The following is a 25,357-nucleotide window of genomic DNA, read 5'->3' on the forward strand; positions in this document are numbered from 1 at the left end:
CATAACAAATAAGAATACATTATAATACCAAACCAAGATAAATGACCCAAAATGCAATGGAAGAAGACTTTATATAATAATGGGCAGAAAACGCAATTCATCTCCATCGTTCATTGAAGTTGATGAGTCATTTATTTAAAAAAAAAAACATTTGATATTGCCAATCATTTCAATGACTATTTCACTAGTAAACTGGACTATCTAAGAAGTGAAATGACAACATTGAAACGTGAACAATCATATTTTTGAAAAATATATATAATAATGAAAGAGAAGCATTGCTGTTTTGAATTTGGTCAAGTTAGTGTGGGAGCGGTGAAAAAACTATTGTTATCCATCAATAATGATAAGCCACCAGGTATAGACAACCTTGATGGGAAACTATTGACAATTGTAGCAGACTATATTGCCACCCCTATTTGCGATATAATTAACAAAGCCTAAAGGAGTGTGTGTGTCCACAGGCATGGAAGGATCTAAAGTAATTCCACAGCCTAAAAATAGTAAAGCATCCTTTGCTGGCTGTAACAGCCGCCCAATCAGTTTGCTGCCTGCTCTTAGTAAACTGATGGAGAGAATTGTGTCTGACCAAATACAATGCTATTTGTCAGAGAACAAGTTAACCACTGACATTCAGCATGTATATAGAGAAGGGCACTCAACTTGTGCTGCACTGACTAAGACGACTGATGATTGGATAAATGGATAATAAGAGCTGCATTTTTAGATTTCAGTGCAGCCTTTGATGTTATTGATCATAAATTGTTAATGAAAAAACTATCTTGCTATGGCTTTACATCACCTGCATGCCAGTCCTTCCTGGTTGAGTGTTGACAAGAGATGTCATGGTTCTCTTCTACAGTAGTATGTGTATCATCCATTCCAATGGCTTCTGGTTTAGCTGTTATAAATTGTCCCTCTAGTGGGCAAAGTTTGCACATTATTCAGTAGACCTACATTTTGGTGTGTTTCGTCGGGCTGTGTTTACACAGGCAGCCCAATTATTTTAATTGTATTTTTTACACTAATTGGTCTTTTGAGCAATCACATCAGATGTTTTCACATCAGATCTTTTTCAGAGCTGATCCGATTGGTCAAAAAAACAAGAAGTGAAAAAAATATCAGATATGACAGTGGTGGAAAAAGTACCCAATTGTCATAATAATTGAGTAAAAGTAAAGATACCTTAATAGAAAATGACTCTAGTAAAAGTGAAAGTCACCCAGGAAACTTCTACATGAGTAAAAGTCTAAAAGTATTTGGTTTAAAATATACTTTAAGTATCAAAAGTAAATGTAATTGCTAAAATATAGTTAAGTATCAAAAGTAAAAGTATAAACCATTTAAAATTCCTCATATTATGCAAATAAGACGGCACCATTTTCATGTTTTTTTTTATTTACAGATAGCTAGGGGCACACTCCAATATTCAGACATAATTTACAAACGAAGCATGTGTGCTTAGGGAGTTTTGTGAGTTCACCAGATCAGAAGCAGTAGGGATGACCAGGGATGTTTTGTTGATAAGTGCGTGAATTGGACCATTTTCCTGTCCTACTAAGCATTCAAAATGTAACGAGTACTTTGGGGTGTCAAGGAAAATGTTTGGAGAAAAAAGTATAATATTTTCTTAAAGGAATGTAGTGAAGTAAAAGTAAAAGTAGTCAAAAATATAAATGTAAAGTACAGATACCCCCCCAAAACTATCTTAGTACTTTAAAGTATTTTAACTTAAGTACTATACCCCACTGAGAATTGGGCTGCCTGGGTAAACGCAGTCTACAAGTAGCATACATTAGTAGGTGGAATAAATAACGTACTGTGTTCAGATTCTAGCCTAAAGCCAAAGATGTCCATAAATAACGTTTTAAAAATATAGTTTTTTATTCAAAACTATTGACAACCCCATGTCCGTTATGGATATGTAGCATAGACAACAAGCAATTTATGGACATAATCGAAATTATCCTAAACAAGCATATGTTTGTTAAAGTAGATTTATATAATCACCCACTCAACTGACAGAGCCTGTTTTATGTTGTAGTGAAATATAAAAACTTGACACAATGTGTTGTTGCTGCTGTAGGCTTTTTAGAGCGTTACTTCGGCGCTAGGATCCAGCGTCCTGAGCTCAGATTTTACCTCCCGCCCCATGCAGCTCGCTGTATTCTACACCGTCCGCCAGAACACTCACATGCATGCCGCTACTTCCTGGATGGAAGAATGGAACCAAAGACAGTTCGGTACGTTTAGAAAGTCTGTGATGGAACGCTTCCAGCACTGCCTTTGCAACATTCTCTCTACATTCATAAGTGGCGCCGCGGGTCGTCGCTGAATGGACGAATATAATCAGTAGCCTATTCTTCGACCATTTTTTTCCCTCAAGTTGACGAAATTGAGTCGGGCTCGTTGACTTTCACCTCTATGATTCACTTTGGGAATGTAGAAAGAAAGCTTGGATGCATGTGGCCGACTGTGACAAAACTATTTTTCTGCGGTTCACAGCCATAGATATTCCTTGAAACAGATGCTTAATTGGCTTCAAGTGAATTGCCATCAAACTACGCTCCATCTGACACTACAGTTGGGTTTGTGCCCTATGTGCTAACGTCTGTTTTCTACAATCAAGTTTATGTAATTTTGTAGACCTCAAACTTTGTCACCCGTTGCCTTCTTGTTGCTCTCGATGAGTATTTTGACATGCGGAGAATACTGGAACCGAGTCACTGGTGGACTTTATTCATCATTTGTTCAGCCTTGGCCGTGTTTACCGACTGTCATCCTGGTAAGTCGTTGCATTGTTTGAAATATTGTAAACTATTTGTTCACTGCAGTGTGTGTCGTGCTTATATAGGCAACAATGTTCATCTATATTTGTATTAAAATCAAGACCAGGGAAATAACATTTCCAATTTAGCTCTGATCACGAAAATATAACAGGACGAGAAGACTTGCTGCTGCTAGCTACTGCCGCATGGAAGATGAGATATTCATCCTACATAAATACATAAGTGATTCCTCACGAAACCCAGACAAAAAAATACCATGATTTTGGGGGTTTTCATGAAATGTAATCGATAGTATAGTCATTTGCAGCAAGGAGTGTTGACATATATTTGACATTTGTATCTAATTGCATAATTGAGAAATAATTTATCAAAATTGCCATATTTTTTTACATTTTGGATAAATATGTCATAAATGAATTGTGTATTAATGATTTATTACAGCCTGATTAATCAGACTGCTACAGATGAAACATTATGGACTGGTGTCTAAATAGTTGGGGAAAAAATACTTTCCTGTGGATATTTTGTCTCAAATTACTCTACCGGTGAACCACAAAGACAACCAACCAGTAGAGTAAGTTTAAATGTCAGTTATTCAACATTTTGTCTTGAAAGGAACATTTACAGGATTTTGCAGGGATTACTTTCAGGCTGTATATACCAATGAATTGTCTATTACAGTCTGATTAATCAGACTACATCTGTAGGTGCTACAAAGCAAACATTGCTGTCATATGAAGCTTTACCTCTTGCTCTGTAATATGAGTAGTATTTTGATTTCAATAACTTCTTCTTTTTTTTTTTTACATTAATGAAAATATATTTTTTGATTTGGCAATTAAAAATATATATATTGTTAAATATAATATATTCTACGGCAGGGTTCCCCAACTGGTGGCATTCTGCCCGCAAGTGGTTTGATTTGGCCCCTCAATATTTTGCTTATTTAATTTCATTGTTGGACAGTAAGACTGTAAAAGCACCAGGAAATCAGCTCTTTGTGATTTTAATTTAAGAATCTGTTACCAAGTATTCCTATGCCTAATAGAGAGACACGTGATCATATACAAATGTAAGCAAGGTTTAAAATGATTACGTTTTAGTCAAACATTATATCTGTTTGGGCTTCTTGCGGTCAATTTGCAGTCTACAAATGATTTGTAATTATGTTCCGGCCCCCCAACCATCCGCTCAAGAAATAATCATCCCACAGCTGAATCTAGTTGATGATCCCTGTTGTACGGGCATATCAAAGTTCCAGAGAGGGGATCTCTGCTAATTTTAGAGTTATGATCCAATTTGTAAGCATTACCATCAGAGTGAATGTGAAAATGGATTTTAAATGGTCTTCCAGCTGCTGGTGATTGGTAGAATGTTCAATGAGACAAGTAAATGGAGGGATGTGATTGGTTACATTGCCTACAATGCAAATTACTCTATAAAATGGGCCCTAAATTTAAAACTAGCGGAGATCCCATTCTGGAACTTTCATATGCCCATAGAGTGAGTATATTATGTTCAACAATATATTGAAATGTTTGCCAAATCAACAATGGTATTTTTTCAATATTAATGTTGTATATTTTTCAATATTCATAAAGAACTGTAATAAAAAAACTACTCATTGCACAGCAAGTTTTAAAGCTTCATATGACAATACATTTTATTTGTACATTAAACATTATGCAGTCTTTAGGAGGCCCGGGTAATGCCAAAATGACATAAATATGCCGACTTTGATGAATTATTTCTTAATTATGCTTTTAGATTCAAATGTCAGATATATATATATATCATTAACCATCCTCCCTGCAAAGGAATTCTATGGATTACATTTGGTAAAAATCCCCAAATCATGGTCTTTTTTTTGATGAATCACTCATAATGTGACTTTGCTAAAATTGTCAGAAATTTCAACATGGGATGAAATGAAAAGATTGACATTAGTTTCAATGTAGAAGAATGAGTCATTCATGTTGTCGTAACCACCCATGGGAAATATTAGGTTATGAAATGGTTTCAGTAAAGGAACTGAGCAGTATCTGCGGGATGCTTGGCGCATGTAGCCTACAGAAGGTGTGACAGGGTGGCGGTGTTTGTCCGGTACTTTGGCAGGTCTGATGCACAGACATGCAGTGATGTAACAGCAGGACTGGAACCACAGAGAGGAGGAGGGATCACATCTCCTAAATTCTCGCGGTCAATGCGCATGGCCATCCAGAGCCAATATTTTAATGGATCATCAATCAGAGCCTAGCACTTTGATAGGCGAGGCTATAATTCTGAGTGCAAAATACAAAATAATGGCATGTTTGAGTGAATATAGCCTTTAAAGAACTAGCCTACCTCGTTGTTTTGTAAACTTCACGTTTGGACTCGACGTGTCAATGTATGGCTCATGCGTGCATAATGAACGATCTAGACAGTCCTCAGCGGAAAAAGCCACAGAATCCTTTACATTATAACCCACTTTAATTTAACGGCGTGAGATTATGCGCTCGTTCCTGTCATGTAGTGAACGTGACCTCTGAAGCAAGTGTGTTGAGTGGCTGCATGCACTTAACGTTAGCTATTTTGATAACAGCGAAAATATACTTTGAACCCGTCGGATCAAATCCATACATCAGAAGTTAGAATGCATCCGAAATAAGAAGTTAGAGCTATTAGACGTTGGTAGAAACCTAATTTCTCCTTTTCAATACATTTCGAAAACAAAACAGAAAATGTTGTGCGCTAAAGATGGCGTTGTAGCCACACAAATATATTTAGAAAATAACTGTCAACCCAATCAGACAAAACTGCGCTGGCAACGTTTAGCTCCTAAATTGTGTCGCTGGTCAATTTTGGAATATATTGCAAAGTATGCTATAAGGTTCTTACCAGCCGCGTGTCCATCGCCCATCATGACACAACACACACATTAATGTGTTCAAGAAATGCAAAATATCGGCCTACTTTTCTGTTTGTGTTGACCATCCATCCAAATCAAGTACATTTACATTTACATTTGAGTCATTTAGCAGACGCTCTTATCCAGAGCGACTTACAAATTGGTGCATTCACCTTATGAATTACCTTAAGTAATTCCATGTGTCCACCTTTTGTCCATACACATGTTCACACAGGTATTCCATGATATGGGGTAATAATCCAACACTGCAGTTGATTGCCAGAGATCATCATTCACTGCATAGGCAAATGCTATATATAATCAATACACAACTTTCAAGGTAGTAGGACATTTGATGCAAACATATAACTAACTTTTCCATTGTATAAAATGACATTATCACATCAGCTTGCTCGTTTGCCATACTAGTCTGAGACCATGCATGCAACTACGGGAAGTCGGGAACTGACCTGCAACAACCAATTGTGATGGACAATGTTGATTGGCAGGTGGAATACTGTCCATTGAGGTTGCAAAGTTAGTGGGAGGCAGGATTAGGTCGGCCCAGTATTGTCCAATGAGGTCCACACCATATAAACACCAGAGTTGTTTTTTTTTTTAAACTCTTTTTGCGCACACCGCACAGAGCCTCAAGCACAATGACGTGATAACTTTGTGCACAATTGTTGTGTTTAAGTCTCTCAAAAACAATTAACAATTACATACTTTAAAAAAAAGGTGGTTCTCAAAAAGCAACATTCTCCTGTACACAACCACTTCATGGAGCAATTCAAGGGGATGTACTCATGACATTACATTGTTGCAACTTGTGGTTTCTAGATTAGACCGTGTATCATTCTGATGACCTTGATGGAAAGTGAACTGTAAATGAAACATGCAAGTCGGCTTATTAGCTACATTGTTATAATATTGCAATAATGTTATTAATGCATTGGCCTGTTCTCTGCACAGCTGAACTCCTGAGTTCAACTCAGCCCCTCTTTGCTGTCCTCCGTATCAGTCACATTGAGATTCAATAGTCAATCCTGCAATAGTTTTCCATTGTGGATGTCGCGTGGGTCTTGGAGGAGCTGTTCCTTAGACCGAGAGATTAGAGATGCATACGGTAAATAGAGAGATCCTACAATTTAAATGCCATGGTAAGATCCAGGATCTCCTCATTGCCCCCCAGAAAAATGTTCTTACATTTTTAGGCTATTGTTTATGTGTGTATTTCAAACTATGTTGAGTTAAAAATTGGAGTATCGTTATTGTTTGGAGGTCAACCCCATTACATGTTCATGACATCGTCACCAATCAACTGCATTACAGTTAAAAACGACTTTGAATACCACCACCTATTTCTGTATCCTAGCTATGGTACCAGCTTGTTACCACTTCTAAACCTGAAAAGGGACAACTTCTAAATGTTATGCAGCAAAAAGAACCAAATATTTTCAAATTGGTCCAGTTACAATAAGTAAATCATGACAGATTTGACGAATATCCACTTTCTCAGATCAGATTTGTTGAATGTGGGCAACTCTGGCGTGCTTCTTCCAGCTCCCACGGTCTGCGTACCATTATTCTCTTTACCGCATCTATAAAGTGTTGGTCCCATGTTTCATGAGCTGAAATAAAAGATCCCAGAAATGCTCAATGTGCACTAAAAGCTTATTTCTCTCAAATTCTGTGCACTAATTTGTTTACACCCTGTTAGTGAGCATTTCTTATTTGCCAAAATAATCCATCCACCTGACAGGTGTGGCATATCGAGAAACTGATTAAATATCATGATCATTACACAGGTGCACCAAGTTGAGGGGACAATAAAATGCCACTCAAATGTGCAGTTTTGTCACACAATACAATGCCACAGATGAGGGAGCGTGCAATTGGCATGCTGAATGCAGGAATGTCCAACAGAGCTGTTGCCAGAGAATTGAATGTTAATTTCTCTACCATAAGCCGCCTCCAATGTTGTTCTAGATCATTTGTCAGTACGTCCAACCGGCCTCACAACCGCAGACCACATGTAACCATGCCAGCCCAGAACCTCCACATCCGGCTTCTTCATCTGCGGGATGGTCTGAGGCCAGCCACCCGGACAGCTGATGAAACTGAGGAGTATTTCTGTCCGTAATAAAGCCTTTTTGTGGGGAAAACAATATAATATTTTGATTACCCAAACTTGAGTTAACGTAATCTGATTTTTTTGTTTTTTTTTGTTTTTTGTATATTACTTTCCCATTAAGAGGCATTAGAAGACAAAACTGATCCATTACACGTGTCATCATGGTGGCCTCTGACTTGTGGTCAGATTCACTCAGGTGGACCAAATGTGAACTTTTTTCAATGCTGAATTGAATGTCATTGAGAATTTTTTTATTTTTTGTGCAAACATCCTTTCTGAAATCCATCCAAGAAGTAATTATCTGTAATCTGATTACAATATTTTTGCAGGTAATGTGACTGATTTAGTATTTATTTTTATATTTTTTTATGTAATCAATTACTCCCCAACCCTGGTCATGATGATCACCTTATCCCCCTGGTCACATCTGGTTTGCACCGCATCCCATCACCTGTCCAATCAGCACCCAAGCTACAGAGATAGGGAAGAAAAACAGGATTATTCTGGTACTGTCTGGGACACATTCACATAAAATACAGTATTCATAAAGTGTCTCAGAATAGGAGTCCTGATCCCCAAGTCCATATAATCTGATTCATGATGATCTAAAAGGCCAAACTGATCCTAGATCTTCCAGCACTCGTACTCTAGTACAGTTTACAGAGGTCCAGAGGGGTATACTACAAAGGAGGATCAATGACTAACCAGAAATAACTATTAATTGTCTGGGTCATTAAGAAAGCATAACTTAGATATGTTTTTTGTTTGTTGAGGATATAAGACCATACCCATTCCAAGCTTATCTTTCAAAAAGAATATGAAGTTATTTAAGAATATTTAGGCAAGTTGGCTGGCTAACCCATTGATCCTGCTTTGGAGAATACCCCTCAGACCTCCAGTGACGGGGAGAGAGTAGAGGCATTCTGTAGTCAGGAAAACATACTCAGTGTTCCATCCACTCTCCTCCTGTAGCTTTATTAGAACCGTGATGAATGTCCAGGCAATAAGGCACTGTCACCAAAGGACGAATACCGCTGCACTCAAGGACTCAACCATATCAATAACTGTCCTCCATCCCTCCATCCCCTCCTCCATCCTGCCATCCTTCTCTTAAACAATCTCTCCCTGACATGAGCTGTCAAGTCAGCTGTACTTACGGCTGAGGAGTCAGTGGCCTGGTCTGGGCTGGGGAGAGGGAGGTATAGAGAGTTCATTCTCTGGCAGGGGTTTACCTAATATACGCCCTTTCCTTTCTCGGTCTCCTCATGTTGTCTATCGACTGATCCTTTAAAAACAATGTTTACATGTGCTTTTGTTGCCATCATCGAATCACTCTAGATGTCCCTTGGAATTTGAAATTCACAGTGCCTGTATCATTTGTGTCCTGTTATTGTGGATATATCCCAAATGGGTAATGTTCATGTGTTAATTTCCAATGTGTGTCAGCTGTATTTTACAGGATGTGTTGTTGTGATGGAATGCTACGGGGAGATCTCACACAGCACTTCAAGCCGACTCCGAAAGAGGCACATTCTTGTCAGTGGTGATGTTTTCCCTTCTTCTGCTACTGTATTGCCTTCCCCTGCAAAATCCGTTTTCTCTTGCTCTATCAACGTATTCTAACTCAGTAACCCTTCCATTGATTTGGTTTTGAAAGGTATGATCTTTCTCACTATTATATTATTATTATTATTGATTATTATTACTATTTATTATTATAGCAATGCTGAAACCAAACTACAGTATTTCGTCCCATATGTAAACAAGGCTGTGCTCATGTCTATGGTCCTTCACTAGTTGTTTTGCTTTCCTTCACGTCAAACAATGGAGTGAAGGATTTGGAGGATTTAGTATTCACGCTAATCCAAACTCCTCTCTGTACGGATGAGAAAGCAAAAAGTAAGGTTTTCAAAATACTGAAACAAATACAAATCAAGGGGCCAGTCATGTACAGTACTTGTATTTCATGTCTGAAGTGAAAAAGGCACATGTTATATTTGGCTTTTGTCAGGTAGGTTTACCACTGTTTTGTCCCTGTTCATTTGATCTACCCTATTTTTCTCCTGGGATGCAAAAAAGTCCCTTGGCTGTGTTTTTTTAAAAGCTTCCAAATTAGTGAAGTGCCTTTCTGATAATGTAACCCTCAACACCGAATCCGTTTCCCACTCATTGTTTTAAAGGAGACTATAGAACAAAATGGAGTCTTGTTGGGTTTTCCGATGGTCCGTGTTATCCGGGATCCTTGATGTCCCCACCCCATTGAAGGTTAAATTGAATATGGTTGGGGATAGGGTTTATGGTAGGGACGTCCCAAGTATACCGGATAGCGCTTACCGTTTTCCGATGACATGATTGTTCTTGGAATTCTGTATGTGTTCCATTGCTATATTTTTACATGAGAGTTTCTTATTTAAAATCGCATGAGAAAGTGATATTTGAGGAGATTTGGAAATTCAATAAGCGTGCTCTGTAATGTATAGTATACATCAAATAACCTGGTATTGCGTGTTCGTGTCTTGGCTGTGTGTAAGACATTGTGAAGTGTTTGTGTGTCTGTGCACGGCTACGTGTCTGCGTGTGCTCTCCGTCCCATGTGTGTGTGGGTGTCGGTGTGTGTGTTTCTCCTTAAATGGTTGTGTTCTCTATCCTATTAGTTGCTGACAGGGAAAAGGTTGAACCTGTATATACAACGTGTTTTGATATGAAGTGTCAGTCTGACAGACTTAGAATAGACACACACACACACACACAGTAAGGATCTACGGGATCGGTGTCCCTATTCCCGGGAAGGTTGTTGCTAACGTGCGCTAATGTGACTAGAATGACGACGTAAGTAACAGCAAACTTTATAGGACATAGATATGTCTTATATTGTCAGAAAGGTAAATTATTGTTAATCTACCTGCACTGTCCAATTTACAGTAGCATGGTATTTTTTCACTGTAATAGCTATTGTTTGAGAAGAATGCACAACAACAAACTTATCACGGTAACTGGTTTGGTACACCTCTGAAGGTAAATGATGTACTTACATTCAGCAATCTTGCTCTGATTTGTCATCCTGAGGGTCCCAGAGAAAAAATGTAACATTTTTGTGTGATAAAATCTATTTTTATATTCAAATGTAGGAACTGGGTTCTACAGTTTGAACCCTTTTGAAACACATGTTTTCTTTTGTTTTCATTATCTTTTACCAGATCTAATGTGTTATATTCCCCTACATTAATTTCACATTTCCACAAACTTCAGGTTCCTTACAAATGGTATCAAGAATATGCATATTCTTGCTTCAGGTCCTGAGCTTAAAGGCAGTTAGATTTAGGTATATAATTTTAGGTGAAAAAAAAAAAAAAAAAAAAGGTCTGATCCTTTATTAAAATGAAGAAGCTCTTGTATACAGCCTGCAGTCATTGTTTGTGTAATGCATGAATGTGTATTTCATTCTTTGGAGTGGTTGCTTCCCTCATGCCTAATGAGGCCTAAGCTCCATAGTGATTGAGTTGCTGCCAATATAATGAAATCAGAAAGGGATCGTTCTTCCTCCCATCCTGTCTCTGCTTCTCTCTCTCCTATCCCTGACCTGCATATTGAGAGGTAGTTCATCATTTAATTGAAAGCCAAGGGGATCAATAAGACTGAGGTATTAAAAGTAATTGGACACATTGATCAAAATACAAATTTTTCTATTGGCGATTGGTTGGTTATTTTCTCATGTTACATTTTATTGGGGACATGTTGGATACTGTACTTTGAATAGGGCGCTTGACATTACGGCCTATCGTCAAAAGCCTAATGGTTAGAGATTAGAGGTCCACCGATTCTGATTTTTGAACGCCGATACCAATACTGATTATTGGAGGACCAAAAAAAACGATACCGATTAATCGGACAATTTTTTTGTATGTTTTTTTTTTGTTGTAATAATGACAATTACAACAATACTGAATGAACACTTATTTTAACTTAATATAATGCATCGATAAAATCAATTTAGCCTCAAGTAAATAATGAAACATGTTCAATTTGGTTTAAATAATGCAAAAACAAAGTGTTGGAGAAGAAAGTAGAAGTGCAATATGTGCTATGTAAGAAAGCTAACGTTTCAGTTCCTTGCTCAGAACATGAGAACATATGAAAGCTAGTGGTTCCTTTTAACATGAATCTTCAATATTCCCAGGTAAGACGTTTTAGGTTGTAGTTAGTATAGGAATTATAGGACTCTTTCCCTCAATACCATTTGTATTTCATTAACCTTTTGACTATTGGATGTTCTTATAGGCACTTTAGTATTGCCAGTGTAACAGTATAGCTTCTGTCCCTCTCCTCGCTCCTCCCTGGGCTCGAACCAGCAACACAATGACAACAGCCACCATCGAAGCAGCGTTACCCATGCAGAGCAAGGGGAACAACTACTAGAAGGCTCAGAGCGAGTGACGTTTGAAACGCTGTTAGCGCGCTAACTAGCTAGCCATTTCACTTCGGTTGCACCAGCCTCATCTCGGGAGTTGATAGGCTTGAAGTCATAAACAGCGCAATGCTTGACGCACAACGAAGTGCTGCTGGCAAAACGCACAAAAGTGCTGTTTGAATGAATGTTTACACGCCTGCTTCTGTCTACCTCCGCTCAGTCAGATACTTGTATGCTTGTATGCTCAGTCAGATTATATGCAACGCAGGACATGCTAGATAATATCTAGTAATATCATCAACCAACCGTTAACTAGTGATTTATGATTGATTGTTTTTTATAAGATAAGTTTAATGCTAGCTAGCAACTTACCTTGGCTTACTACATTCGCGTAACAGGCAGTCTCCTTGTGGAGTGCAACGAGAGAGAGGCAGGTCGTTATTGCGTTGGACTAGTTAACTGTAAGGTTGCAAGATTGGATCCCCCGAGCTGACAAGGTGAAAATTTGTCGGTCTGCCCCTGAACAAGGCAGTTAACCCACCCGTTCCTATGCCGTCATTGAAAATAAGAATGTGTTCTTAACTGACTTGCCTAGTTAAATAAAGGTATTTTTTAACCTTTATTTAACTAGGCAAGTCAGTTAAGAACAAATTCTTATTTTCAATGACGGCCTAGGAGCAGTGGGTTAACTGCCTGTTCAGGGGCAGAACGACAGATTTGTACCTTGTCAGCTCGGGGGTTTGAACTTGCAACCTTTCGGTTACTGGTCCAACGCTCTAACCACTAGGCTACCCTGCCGCCCCAAATGATTTCCGATTGTTATGAAAACTTGAAATCGGCCATTCCGATTAATCTGTCGACCTCTAGTAGAGATGCTGAAACAGAATTTACCATACTTTATCAGTGGGAAGCTCAAAGAGATGCACACAAGCACTGTCTTTGGAACTAGATTGACTAGTTAGCATAAATCACCACAATCAAATTTCTATTAAATTGATTTATAAAGCCCTTTTTACATCAGCAGATGTCACAATTGCTTATACAAAAACCCAGCCTAAAACCCCAAAGAGCAAGCAATGCAGATGTAGAAGCACAGTGGCTAGGAAAAACTCCCTCTGTTCCCTCGAGAAAGATGAATTGTTCAAAGACTGGCTATGAAGTTTAGTGACACCTGTGCTCACCTTTTTTCCCTGGAATATCACAGTCCTCGTAGAAACACCCCCAAATAGTTTGGCTTGCCTTGGTCAACCCAATTTTGTATTTGAAGCCAGATGAGAACCCCTGAACTGGACAAGTAAAACAACTCTGCCTACTCTGCTTGTTTGATTTGAATTAAAATAAATATTGCTTACGCAACAGCAGACTTCGAATTGCTCAAAGTATCTGTAGGCTACTCATTAATTTGTTAAATTTGACTACAGCGGCGGACATGTATTAGGCCTAACCCCTGAATACATGGATGAATTAAAGATTCTGATCAACATGAGGTTATTAGTTACGACAGTCACCCCACACGGTTACCTGAGGGGATATACAGTATCTTTCACACAATGATGCAAGAAGGGAGTTGGAATGGAGTGTAAAAAGATCTCGCTGGACGCTACGAGCATTGAGTGTACACAGTTCAGTAGCTAAGTGCATTCCTCCCCAACACAAGTCATATATTATGATCAACATGAGGTTATTAGTTAATGGTACTCATTACACACAGTCACCTGAGGGGATATACTTTTCACTGATGCAAGTTGGAATGAAGTGGAGATCTGTGGAATTATCTCATTGGAAGCTAAAAACATCGAGCACACATCGAGCACAAGTGCCATCGTCATCAACACAAGTCATGTGTGTAAACATCTTATCCTGAGAACCCAAGATGTGCTTGTCTCTGACTGTAAAAACACACTAGTAAGGGCACGTGAAGGAATAGACTATACCTAACATAGTAAATAGTATGCTATGTTGCTTTTGGTATGGTTATATAAGACTGAGGGTTACTTAAGGCAAACAAAGTAAGGAGGTTGGTCATATAACACAAACTACTAGCAACCTAAAGGTCGCATGTTCGAATCTCAACACGGACTAGCAACTTCTTACCATTACTTACAGTTGAAGTCGGAAGTTTACATACACTTAGGGTGGAGTCATTAAAACTTGTTTTTCAAGCACTCAACAGGACATTTGTGAACGAACTATAGTTTTGTCAAGTCTGTTAGGACATCTTCTGCGTGCATGACACAAGTAATTTTCCCAACAATTATTTACAAACATATTATTTCACTTATAATTCACTGTATCACAATTCCAGTGGGTCAGAAGTTTACATACACTAAGTTGACTGTGCCTTTAAACACCTTGAAAAAATCCAGAAAATGATGTCATGGCTTTAAAAGCTTCTGATAGGCTAATTGACATAATTTGATTCAGTTGGAGGTGTACCTGTGGATGTAGTTCAAGGCCTACCTTCAAATTCAGTGCCTCTTTGCTTGACATCATGGTAAAATCAAAAGACATAAGCCAAGACTGTAGTCCTCCACAAGTCTGGTTCATTCCTGTGAGCAATTTCCAAATGCCTGTACAAACAATAGTACTTAAGTATAAACACCATGGGACCACGCAGCCATCATACTGCTCAGGAAGGAGACACGTTCTCTCTCCTGGAGTTGAACGTACTTTAGTGCGAGAAGTGAAAATCAATCCCAGAACAACAGCAAAGGACTTTGAAGATGCTGGAGGAAACGGGTACAAAAGTATCCATATCCACAGTAAAACAAGTCCTATATCGACATAACCTGAAAGGCCGCTCAGCAAGGAAGAAGCCACTGTTCCAAAACCGGCATAAAAAAGCCAGACTCTACGGTTTGCAACTGCACATGGGGACAAAGATCGTACTTTTTGGAGAAATGTCCTCTGGTCTGATTAAACAAAAATATGACTGTTTGGCCATAATGACTATTGTTATGTTGGGAGGAAAACAGGGGAGGCTTGCAAGCAGCATGATGTTGTGGGTGAGCTTTGCTGCATGAGGGACTGGGTCACTTCACAAAATAGATGGCATCATGAGGGAGGAAAACTATGTGGATATATTAAAGCAAAATCTCAAGACATCAGTCAGGAAGTTAAAGCTTGGTCACAAATGGTTCTTCCAAATGGACAATGACCCCAAGCATACTTCCAAAGTTGTGGCAAAATGGCTTAAGGACAACAAAGTCAAACCCATAGAAAACTTGTGGCAGAACTGAATAAGCATTGTGCAAGCAAGGAGGCCTACAAACCTGACTCTGTTACACCAGCTCTGTCAGAAGGAATGGACCAAAATTCACCCAACTTATTGTATGAAGCTTGTGGAAGGCTAACCAAAACGATTGACCAAAGTTAAACAATTTAAAGGCAATGCTACCAAATACTTATTGAGTGTATGTAAACTTCTGACCAACTGGGAATGTTATGAAAGAAATAAAAGCTGAAATAAATCATTCTAACATTTCACATTCTTAAAATAAAGTGGTGATCCTAACTGACCTAAGATAGAGAATTGTTACTAGGATTTAATGTCAGGAATTGTGAAAATCTGAGTTCAAATGTATTTGGCAAAGGTGTATGTAAACTTCCAACTTCAACTGTATCTACTTTGCAACTCCTAACTTTAACGTTAATCCCAGGGTTGAAAGTAGATTTAATTTCTTCCTGGTACAGGACCTCATATGACTGATATGATATGTGTACATGCTCTTGAGTTAAGGCTTTCAGCATTTTTTATGGGCCTAATCATAGAACTACACTGAACAAAAATCCAAACATAACATGCAACAATATTAAAAGATTTGACTTAGTTACGGTTCATACGGAAATCAGTCAATTTAAATAAATTCATTAGGCCCTAATCTATGGATTTCATGTGACTGGGGATACAGATATACATCTGTTTGGTCCAAATACCTTTATAAAAAAGGTAGCGGGTGTGGATCAGAACCAGTCAGTGTCTGGTGTGACCACCATTTGCCTCATGCAGCACGATATCTCCTTTGCATAGAGTTGATCAGGCTGTTGATTGTGGCCCATGGAAGGTTGTCCCACTCCTCTTCAATGGCTGTGCGAAGTTGCTGGATATTGGAACTGGGACACACTGTCGTACATGTCAATCCAGAGTATCCCAAACATGCTTAATGGGGCTGTGCATTATCATGGTGAAACATGAGGTGATGGTGGCAGATGAATGGCACGACAATGGGCCTCAGCATCTCGTCACGGTATCTCTGTGCATTCAAAATGCCATTGATAAAATGCAATTGTGTTCCTTGTCCGTAGCTTATGCCTGCCCATAACATAACCCCACCCCCAACATGGGGCACTCTGTTCACAACGTTGACATTTGCAAACAGCTCACCCACACGACGTCATACATGCTGTCTGCCATCTGCTCGGTACAGTTGAAACTGGGATTCATCCGTAAAAAGCACGCTTCTCCAGCGTACCAGTGGCAATTGAAGGTGAGAATTTGCCCGCTGAAGTCCGTCAGGTCAAGACCCTGGTGAGAACAACAAGCACGCAGATAAGCTTCGCCGAGACACTTTCCGACAGTTTTTGCTGAAATTCTTTGATAGGTCAAACACACAGTTTCGTCAGCTGTATGGGTGGCTGGCTTCTGACGATCACGTAGGTGAAGAAGCTCAAGGGGGAAGTCCTGGGCTGGCATGGTTACACATGGTGCAGTGCCTTAGACCACTGCACCACTCGGGAGGCCTCAGCCTACAGTTTTCTTGACATTTTGTTTAGGCTCATGGTTTACCAGTATGGCGTACCCGTGCTATTTATTTTGCCGGGACACCATACCGGACCGTACTGCCTTGCTTAACCCTAACCTTAACCCCTAACCCCAGCCTTAAGCCTAGCTACCGTTAGCCACCTAGCTAACGTTAACCACCACAAATTGTACAAATTGCAAATTGTAACATTGTAATTTGTAACATAATACGAAATGGGTGATGGACATCCACAAATTAAGACATACCATACAAAATGTTACATAGCATACTAATTGGTGTGTCCTGGATTTGCATTCACTATGTTGAGTCTAGCCCTGAGTCTAGGTTGGAAGGAAGGGTGGAACAGAACACACACACTTAACAACACAAGCCAAAACACTGAGCTGATTTCTGTTGATTTGATATCCTTGTTTTCCTATTACTAGGTGCATAGTGCAGCCAGCCAAGCGTCTCACTCCGACAGTTCAGCCTCTCTTAGTCTGAGTGAACGGTCTCCTCATTAAATCCTAGAAGTGATGATGTTTGTTTTTTCCACTTTAACGCTTTGAGACATGTCCGTCCCTGAGGGCCTGCTGTACTGCCGAGGCTGAGAGACTCTGCCTTGGGGATTATGTGTGTGTGTGTGTTTAGTTACTGTCTGTGTGCATGTCTGTGTTTTTGTGCGTACTTTTCACCAGTCACTGTGATCAGCTCAAACGTTCTCTGAGTGGACACAGTTTGTGAACATTTACACAGTAGGAGTGTGAAGGTTAAAACATTTAAACAAAATTGGGATCTTAACGTTAAGACAAATCCCTAATGGAAAAACACGTTTTTTAAAAAGTTTTTTCCCCCCCCACTAAATTGAAATCACAGTGCAGCTGGGTCACCTGCTCTTGCTCTTTGTTAAAGAAGCGAGAGTGTGTTCAGATTTCGGTCTGTTGGGTGTTATTCATTGATAGGCCCTGTTTACTGAAGTTGCGAGACATTGCAAGCCAAGAAATTGCATAATATAGCATTCCATTGTGAGATACAGATACACCGGTCTATATAAGGTCCCACAGTTGACAGTGCATGTCAGAGCAAAAACCAAGCCATGATGTCGAAGGAATTGTCTGTAGAGCTCCGAGACGACAGGATTGTGTTGAGGCACAGATCTGGGGAAGGGTACAAAAATATTTCTGCACCATTGAAGTTCCCAATGAACATAGTGGCCTCCATCATTTCAGTTGAATACATTCAGTTGGACAACTGACTAGGTATCCCCTTTCATTCTTAAATGGAAAAGGTTTGGAACCACCAAAACTCTTCCTAGAGCTGGCCTCTCGGCCATACTGAGCAATCGGGGGAGAAGGGCCTTGGTCAGGGAGGTGACCAAGAACCCGATGGTCCCTCTGATAGAGATCCAGAGTTCCTTCTGTGGAGATGGGAGAACCTCCCAGAACAACCATATCTGCAGCACTACACCAATCATCCTCTCCAAGATGGCGTAGCAGTCAGACGTCTTTTGTCCTCGTCTTATCCTGTCCCGTGTATATATCTTTTTACATCTTTTTTTCTTCACATATATTTTTCTTAACCTCAACTTCAACTCTCCTGCAATCCACCTGACCCAATGTGGTATGGATCTGCTATTTTCTTTACTTTTGAACCGGAACCCCCAACAAAAGCTAGATAGCTACTAGTTAGTAGTCAACTAGCCACTGATAGCAGTCATCAGCTAACTTTAGCCCGGACAACTCTCACCAGTCTGCCCAGCGTGACTAAAACCAGAGCAAATCGGACGTATTTTTCTCAATTTCTCCTGATTCCTACCGCAAGCTCTGAACCTTTTCACCTGGATCATCGCAGCTAGCTAGCTGCTATCTGAGTGGATACTCCTGGCTAATTTCTCTGTCCCGAAGCAAGAACCAATTACCTGGAGCTAGCCTTTGCTAGGCCCATCTCCCGGCTAGACGAAGAGGTCCGTCAGCCACTCCTTGGGCTACAATACATATTTTGCCAATTTGGCCTGGACCCCTTTTACTGCCGACACTGAGCGCCACCGACCCATCACAACTGGACTACCAACGTAATTTGCCCGGGGGGTTTTCCAACTGGCTCCTCTGTCGCGACGTCCCCTGAATACCCATCTGCTAGCCTGCTAACCGTGGCCCGCTCGCTGTCTAGAGCATATCGGACTGTTAGCTGAAGAGGCCCATTGGACAAATTCTTTGGCCACTCTACCCATTTTGCCAATTGGCCTGGACCGTTTGACCACACGGAGCCCTGCTGATCCATGACAACTGGTCTGCCGATGTAACAGCACGAGGGGGCTACAACAGACTTCTTCTGTTGCGACGTCCCTGTAAGGCACTTCTGCTGGCTTGCTAGCCCTGGCCCGCTGGCTGCCTGAATCACCGTGTCTCCGGCTCGCCGAGCTACTCACTGGACACCAATGATCACTCAGCTACGCATGGCTCCCTTATGTCAATATGCCTTGTCTATTGCTGTTTTGGTTAGTAATTATTGCCTTATTTCACTGTAGAGCCTCTAGCCTAGTTCCACCTCCCATACATGCGGTGACCTCACCTGGTTTAAATGATGTTTCTAGAGACAATATCTCTCTCATCGTCACTCAATGCATAGGTTTACCTCCACTGTGTTCACATCCTACCATACCTTTGTCTGTACATTATGCCTTGAATCTATTCTACCGTGCCCAGAAACTTGCTCCTTTTACTCTCTATTCCGAACATACTAGACAACCAGTTCTTATAGCCTTTAGCCAAACTCTTATCCTACTCCTCCTCTGTTCCTTTGGTGATGTAGAGGTTAATCCAGGCCCTGCAGTGCCTAGCTCCACTCCCATTCCCCAGAAGCTCTCATTGGTTGACTCTGTAATTGTAAAAGCCTTGGTTTCATGCATGTTAACATTAGAAGTCTCCTCCCTAAGTTTGTTTTATTCACTGCTTTAGCACACTCTTCCAACCCGGATGTCCTAGCCGTGTCTGCATCCTGATTTAGGAAGGCCACCAAAAATCCTGAAATTTCCATTCCTAACTATAACATTTTCCGAAAAGATAGAACTGCCAAAGGGGGCGGTGTTGCAATCTACTGCAAAGATAGCCTGCAGAGTTCTGTCTTACTATCCAGGTCTGTGCCCAAACAGTTCGAGCAGCTTCTACTTTTAAAAATCCACCTTTTGAGAAACAAGTCTCTCACCTTTGCCACTTTCTATAGACCACCTTCTGCCCCCAGCTGTGTCCTGGACACCATCTATCTTCAGAGCTCGTGCTGTTAGGTGACCTAAACTGGGGCATGCTTGATGGCCATCCTACAATCTCAGCTTGATGCCCTCCATCTCACACAAATTATCAATGAACCTACCAGGTACAACCGTATACACGGGCACCCTCATAGATATAATATGATACACCTCTGCTGTCTTCAACCAGGATCTCAGCGATCACTGCCTCATTGCCTGCGTCCGTAATGGGTCTGCAGTCAAACGACCACACCTCATCACTGTCAAACGCTACCTAAAACACTTCAGCGAGCAGGCCTTTCTAATTGACCTAGCCCGGGTCTCCTGGAAGGATATTGACCTCATTCCGTCAGGTTATTCTTTAACCTGTTGAGTGTAGGGGGCAGTATTTTGATATTTGGATGAAAAACATACCTAAATAAAACTTCCTAATTCTCAGGCAGAGAATCTAGAATATGCATTGAATTGTCAGATTAGGATAGAAAACACTCTAAAGTTTCCAAAACTGTCCAAATATTGTCTGTGTATAACAGAAATGATATTGCAGGTGAAAACCTGAGGAAAATCCAACCCGGAAGTGCTGTTTTTCCTGAAAGCTCCGTGTTCCATTGCCTGCCTTCATTCCATTTAAAGGGATATCAACCAGATTCCTTTTCCTATGGCTTCCACATGTTGTGAACAGTCTTTAGACATAGTTTCAGGCTTTTGTTTTGAAAAACGAGTGAGAAAGATCACATCGTGTCATTCTTTGGCTGGGTGCCAGCAGCGTTTTGCATGCGCAACAGTTTGGAATAGACATTTTCTCTCTCTCTCCTATTGAAGAAGGTACAGTCCGGTTGAAATATTATTGATTATATAGTGTAAAAACAACCTGAGGATTGATTATAAAAAAAATGTTTGACATGTTTCTATGAACTTTATTATTCTTTTTTAAATTTTACCCCCTTTTTTGCCCCAATTTCATAGTATCCAATTGTTTTTAGTAGCTACTATCTTGTCTCATCGCTACAACTCCCGTACGGGCTCGGGAGAGACGAATGTTGAGAGTCATTCGTCCTCCGAAACACAACCCAACCAAGCCGCACTGCTTCTTAACACAGTGAGCATCCAACCTGGAAGCAAGCCACACCAATGTGTCGGAGGAAACACCATGCCCCTAGCGACCTGGTCAGCGTGCCCTGCGCCCCGGTCCACCACAGGAGTCGCTAGTGCATGATGAAACAAGGATATCCCTACCGGCCAAACCCTCGCTAACCCAGACAGCGCTAGGCCAATTGTGCTTCGCCCCATGGACCTCCTGGTCGCGGCCGGCTGCGACAGAGCCTGGGCTTGAACCCAGAGTCTCTGGTGGCACAGCTAGCACTGAGCCTTAGCCCACTGCGCCACCCGGGAGTTTCTACAAACCTTACGGATACTATTTGGAATTTTCGTCTGCCCGGTCGTGACCGCTCGAGCCTGTGGAGTTCTGAACATAATGCGCCAACCAAATGGAGGTATTTTGGATATAAACAATCTTTATGGAACAAAAGGAACATTTATTGTGTAACTGGGAGTCTCGTGAGTGCAAACATCTGAAGATCAAAGGTATGCTTTTCTGACTTTCGTGACCAATCTACTTGGCTACTAGCTGTTTGTAATATTTTGTCTGCTAAGAGAGATGTCCTTACATAAATTCTTGGTATGCTTTTGCCGAAAAGCTTTTTTGAAATCTGACACGCCAGGTGGATTAACAACAAGCTAAGCTGTGGTTTGCTATATTGCACTTGTGATTTCATGAAAATTAAATATTTTTAGTAATTTAATTTGAATTTGGCTCTCTGCAATTCATCGGATGTTGACGAAAATGATCCCGCTAACGGGATGGGTGCATCAAGAAGTTAAAAGTGCTTTCCTCACCATCTTAAATAAGCATGCCCCATTCAAAAAATTGAACCAGGAACAGATATAGGCCTTGGTCCACTCCAGAACTAACTGCCCTTGACCAGCACAAAAACATCCTGTGGCATACTGCATTAGCATCGAACAGACCCTGCGATTTTCAACTTTTCAGGGAAGTTAGGAACCAATATACACAGGCAGTTAGGAAAGCTAAGGCTAGCTTTTTCAAACAGAAATGATCATCCTGTAGCACAAACTCCAAACATTTCTGGGACACTGTAAAGTCCATGGAGAAAAACAGAACCTCCTCCTAGCTGCCCACTGCACTGAGGCTAGTAAAGACTGCCACCACCAATGAATCCGTGATAATTGAGAATTTCAATAAGCATTTTTCTACAGCTGGCCCTGCTTTCCACCTGGCTACCCCTACAACGGTCAACAGCCCTGCTCCCCCGACAGCAACTTGCCCAAGCCTCCCCATTTTCTCCTTCACCCAAATCCAGGTACAATCTGGACCCTCTCTTTCTAAAATTATCCACTGAAATTGTTGCAACTCCTTTTACTAGCCTGTTCAACCTCTCTTTTCTATTGTCTGAGATCCCCAAAGATTGGAAAGCTGCCGCGGTCATCCCCCTCTTCAAAGGGGGAGACACTCTAGACCCAAACTGCTACAGACCTATATCTATCCTACCCTGCCTTTCTAAGGTCTTCGAAAGCCAAGTTAAGAAACAGATCACCGACCATTTCGAATCCCACTCAACTCTCTGCTATGCAATCTGGTTTCCGAGCTGGTCATGGGTGTACCTCAGCCACGCTCAAGTTCCTAAACTATATCATAACCGCCATCGATAAGAGACAATACTGTCCAGCTGTATTCATCGACCTGGCCAAGGCTTTCGACTCTGTCAATCACCACATTCTTATCGGCAGACTCAACAGCCTTGGTTTCTCAAATGACTGCCTTGCCTGATTCACTAGCTACTTCTCTAATAGAGTTCAGTGTGTCAAATTGAAGGGCCTTTTGTCCGGACCTCTGGCAGTTTCTATGGGGGTGCCACAGGTTTCAATTCTCGGGCCGACTCTTTTCTCTGTATACATCAATGATGTTTTTCTTGCTGCTGGTGATCCTCTGATCCACCTACGCAGACGACACAATTCTGTATACTTTAGGGACTTATTTGGACACTGTGTTAACTAACCTCCAGACGAGCTTCAATGCCATTACAACTCTCCTTTTGTGGCTTCCAAATGCTCTTAAGTGCTCTTAAGTAAACTAAATTCATGCTCTTCAACCGATCGCTGCCAACACCTGCCTGCCCGTCCAGTATCACTGCTCTCGGCAGTTCTGACTTAGAATATGTGGACAACTACAAATACCTAGGTGTCTGGTTAGAATGTAAACTCTCCTTCCAGACTCACATTAAGCATCTCCAATCCAATATTACATCTAGAATGGGCTTCTATTTTGCAACAAAGCATCCTTCACTCATGCAGCCAAACAACCCCTCGTAAAACTGACTATCCTACCGATCCTTGACTTCGGAGATGTCATTTACAAAATAGCCTCCAACACTATACTCAGCAAATTGTATGCAGTCTATCACAGTGCCAGCCATTTTGTCACCAAAGCCCCATATACTACCCACCACTGTGACCTGTATGCTATCGTTGGCTGGCCCTCACTTCATATTCGTCGCCAAACCAACTGGCTCCAGGTCATCTATACGTTTTTGCTAGGTAAAGCCTCACCTTATCTCAGCTAGCTGGTCACCATAGCTGAACCCACCCGTAGCATGCACTCCAGCAGGTATATTTCACTGGTCACCCCCAAAGCCATTTTTTCTTTCGGCCGCCTTTCATTCCAGTTCTCTGCTACCAATGACTGGAACGAACTGGAAAAATCACTGACGCTGGGAGACTCATATCTCCCTCACTAGCTTTAAGCACCAGCTGTCATAGCAGCTCACAGATCACTGCACCTGTGTATATCCCATCTATAAATAACCCATCCAACTACTTCATCACACTGTTTTTTCTTATTTTTATTTTGCTGCTTTGCACCCCAGTATCTCTACTTGCACACTCATCTTCTGCACATCTATCACTCCAGTGTTTTAATTGCTATGTTGTTATTATTTCACCACTATGGCCTATTAATTGCCTTACCTCCTTTATACTTCCTCGTTTTCACACACTGTATATAGACTTTTTCTATTGTATTATAGACTGTACGTTTGTTTGTTCCATGTGTCACTCTGTGTTGTTGTTTGTGTCGCACTGCTTTGCTTTATCTTTGCCAGGTCGCAGTTGTAAATGAGAACTTGTTCTCAACAAGCCTACCTGGTTAAATAAAGGTGAAATAAAATTCAAAAATTCTAAATGCCTTTATGGTAGAGTGGCCAGACGGAAGCCACTTCTCTATTCAATGCACATAACAGCCCGCTTAGAGTTTGCCAAAGGGCACCTAAAGACTCTGACCAAGAGAAACAAGATTCTCTGGTCTGATTAAACCAGGATTCATATCTTTGGCTTGAACACCTAGCATCACGTCTGGAGGAGACCTGGCACCATCCCTATGGTGAAGCATGGTGGTGGCAGCATCATGCTATGGGGATGTTTTTTAGATGAAGGGACTGGGAGACTAGCCAGGATAGAGGCAAAGATGAACGGAGCAAAGTACATATAGATCCTTGATGGAAACTTTCTCCAGAGCGCTCAGGACCACAGACTGGGGTGAAGGTTCACCTTCCACCAAGACAATGACTCTAAGCACACATCCAAGACAACGCATGGGTGGCTTCGGAACAAGTCTCTGAATGTTCTCGAGTGTCCCAGCCAGAGCCCAGATTTGAACCCAATCGAACATCTCTGGTAAGACCTGATAATAGCTGTGCAGCGATGCTCCTCATCTAAGCTGACAGAGCTCGAGAGGATCTGCAGAGAAGAATGGGAGAAACTCTCCAAATACAGGTGTGCCAAGCTTGTAGCGTCACACCCAAGAAGACTCAAGGCTGTAATCTCTGTCAAAGGTGCGTCAACAAAGTACTAGGTAAACGGTCTGAATACTTATGTAAAATGCCATATTTCAGTTTTTTTCCTAATCAATTAATAAAAATGTCTAAATACCTGTTTTTGCTCTGTCATTATTGGGTTTTGTGTGTGTAAATATATATATATATATATATATATGTATATGTGTATATATATGTATATGTGTATATATATGTGTATATATATGTATATGTATATGTATACGTATATATATATGT

At 40.8% G+C, this 25,357-nt stretch overlaps 1 protein-coding gene across 1 annotated transcript in view; it reads left to right on the forward strand.

Annotated features, from left to right (window-relative positions):
• Nucleotides 1–2,131: 2,131 nt before the first annotated feature.
• LOC118388806 (receptor-type tyrosine-protein phosphatase gamma-like) overlaps nt 2,132–25,357 on the forward strand; it is a 309,742-nt gene continuing 286,516 nt past the window's right edge. Inside the window, exon 1 of the mRNA XM_035778287.2 lies at nt 2,132–2,785. Within this exon, the coding sequence (XP_035634180.1) occupies nt 2,701–2,785 (85 nt within the window). The 5' untranslated portion in view covers nt 2,132–2,700. The remainder of the gene's footprint in view (nt 2,786–25,357) is intronic.

This window comes from Oncorhynchus keta, chromosome 10 (genome assembly GCF_023373465.1).
Source record: "Oncorhynchus keta strain PuntledgeMale-10-30-2019 chromosome 10, Oket_V2, whole genome shotgun sequence".
Classification (NCBI taxonomy): Eukaryota; Metazoa; Chordata; class Actinopteri; order Salmoniformes; family Salmonidae; genus Oncorhynchus; species Oncorhynchus keta.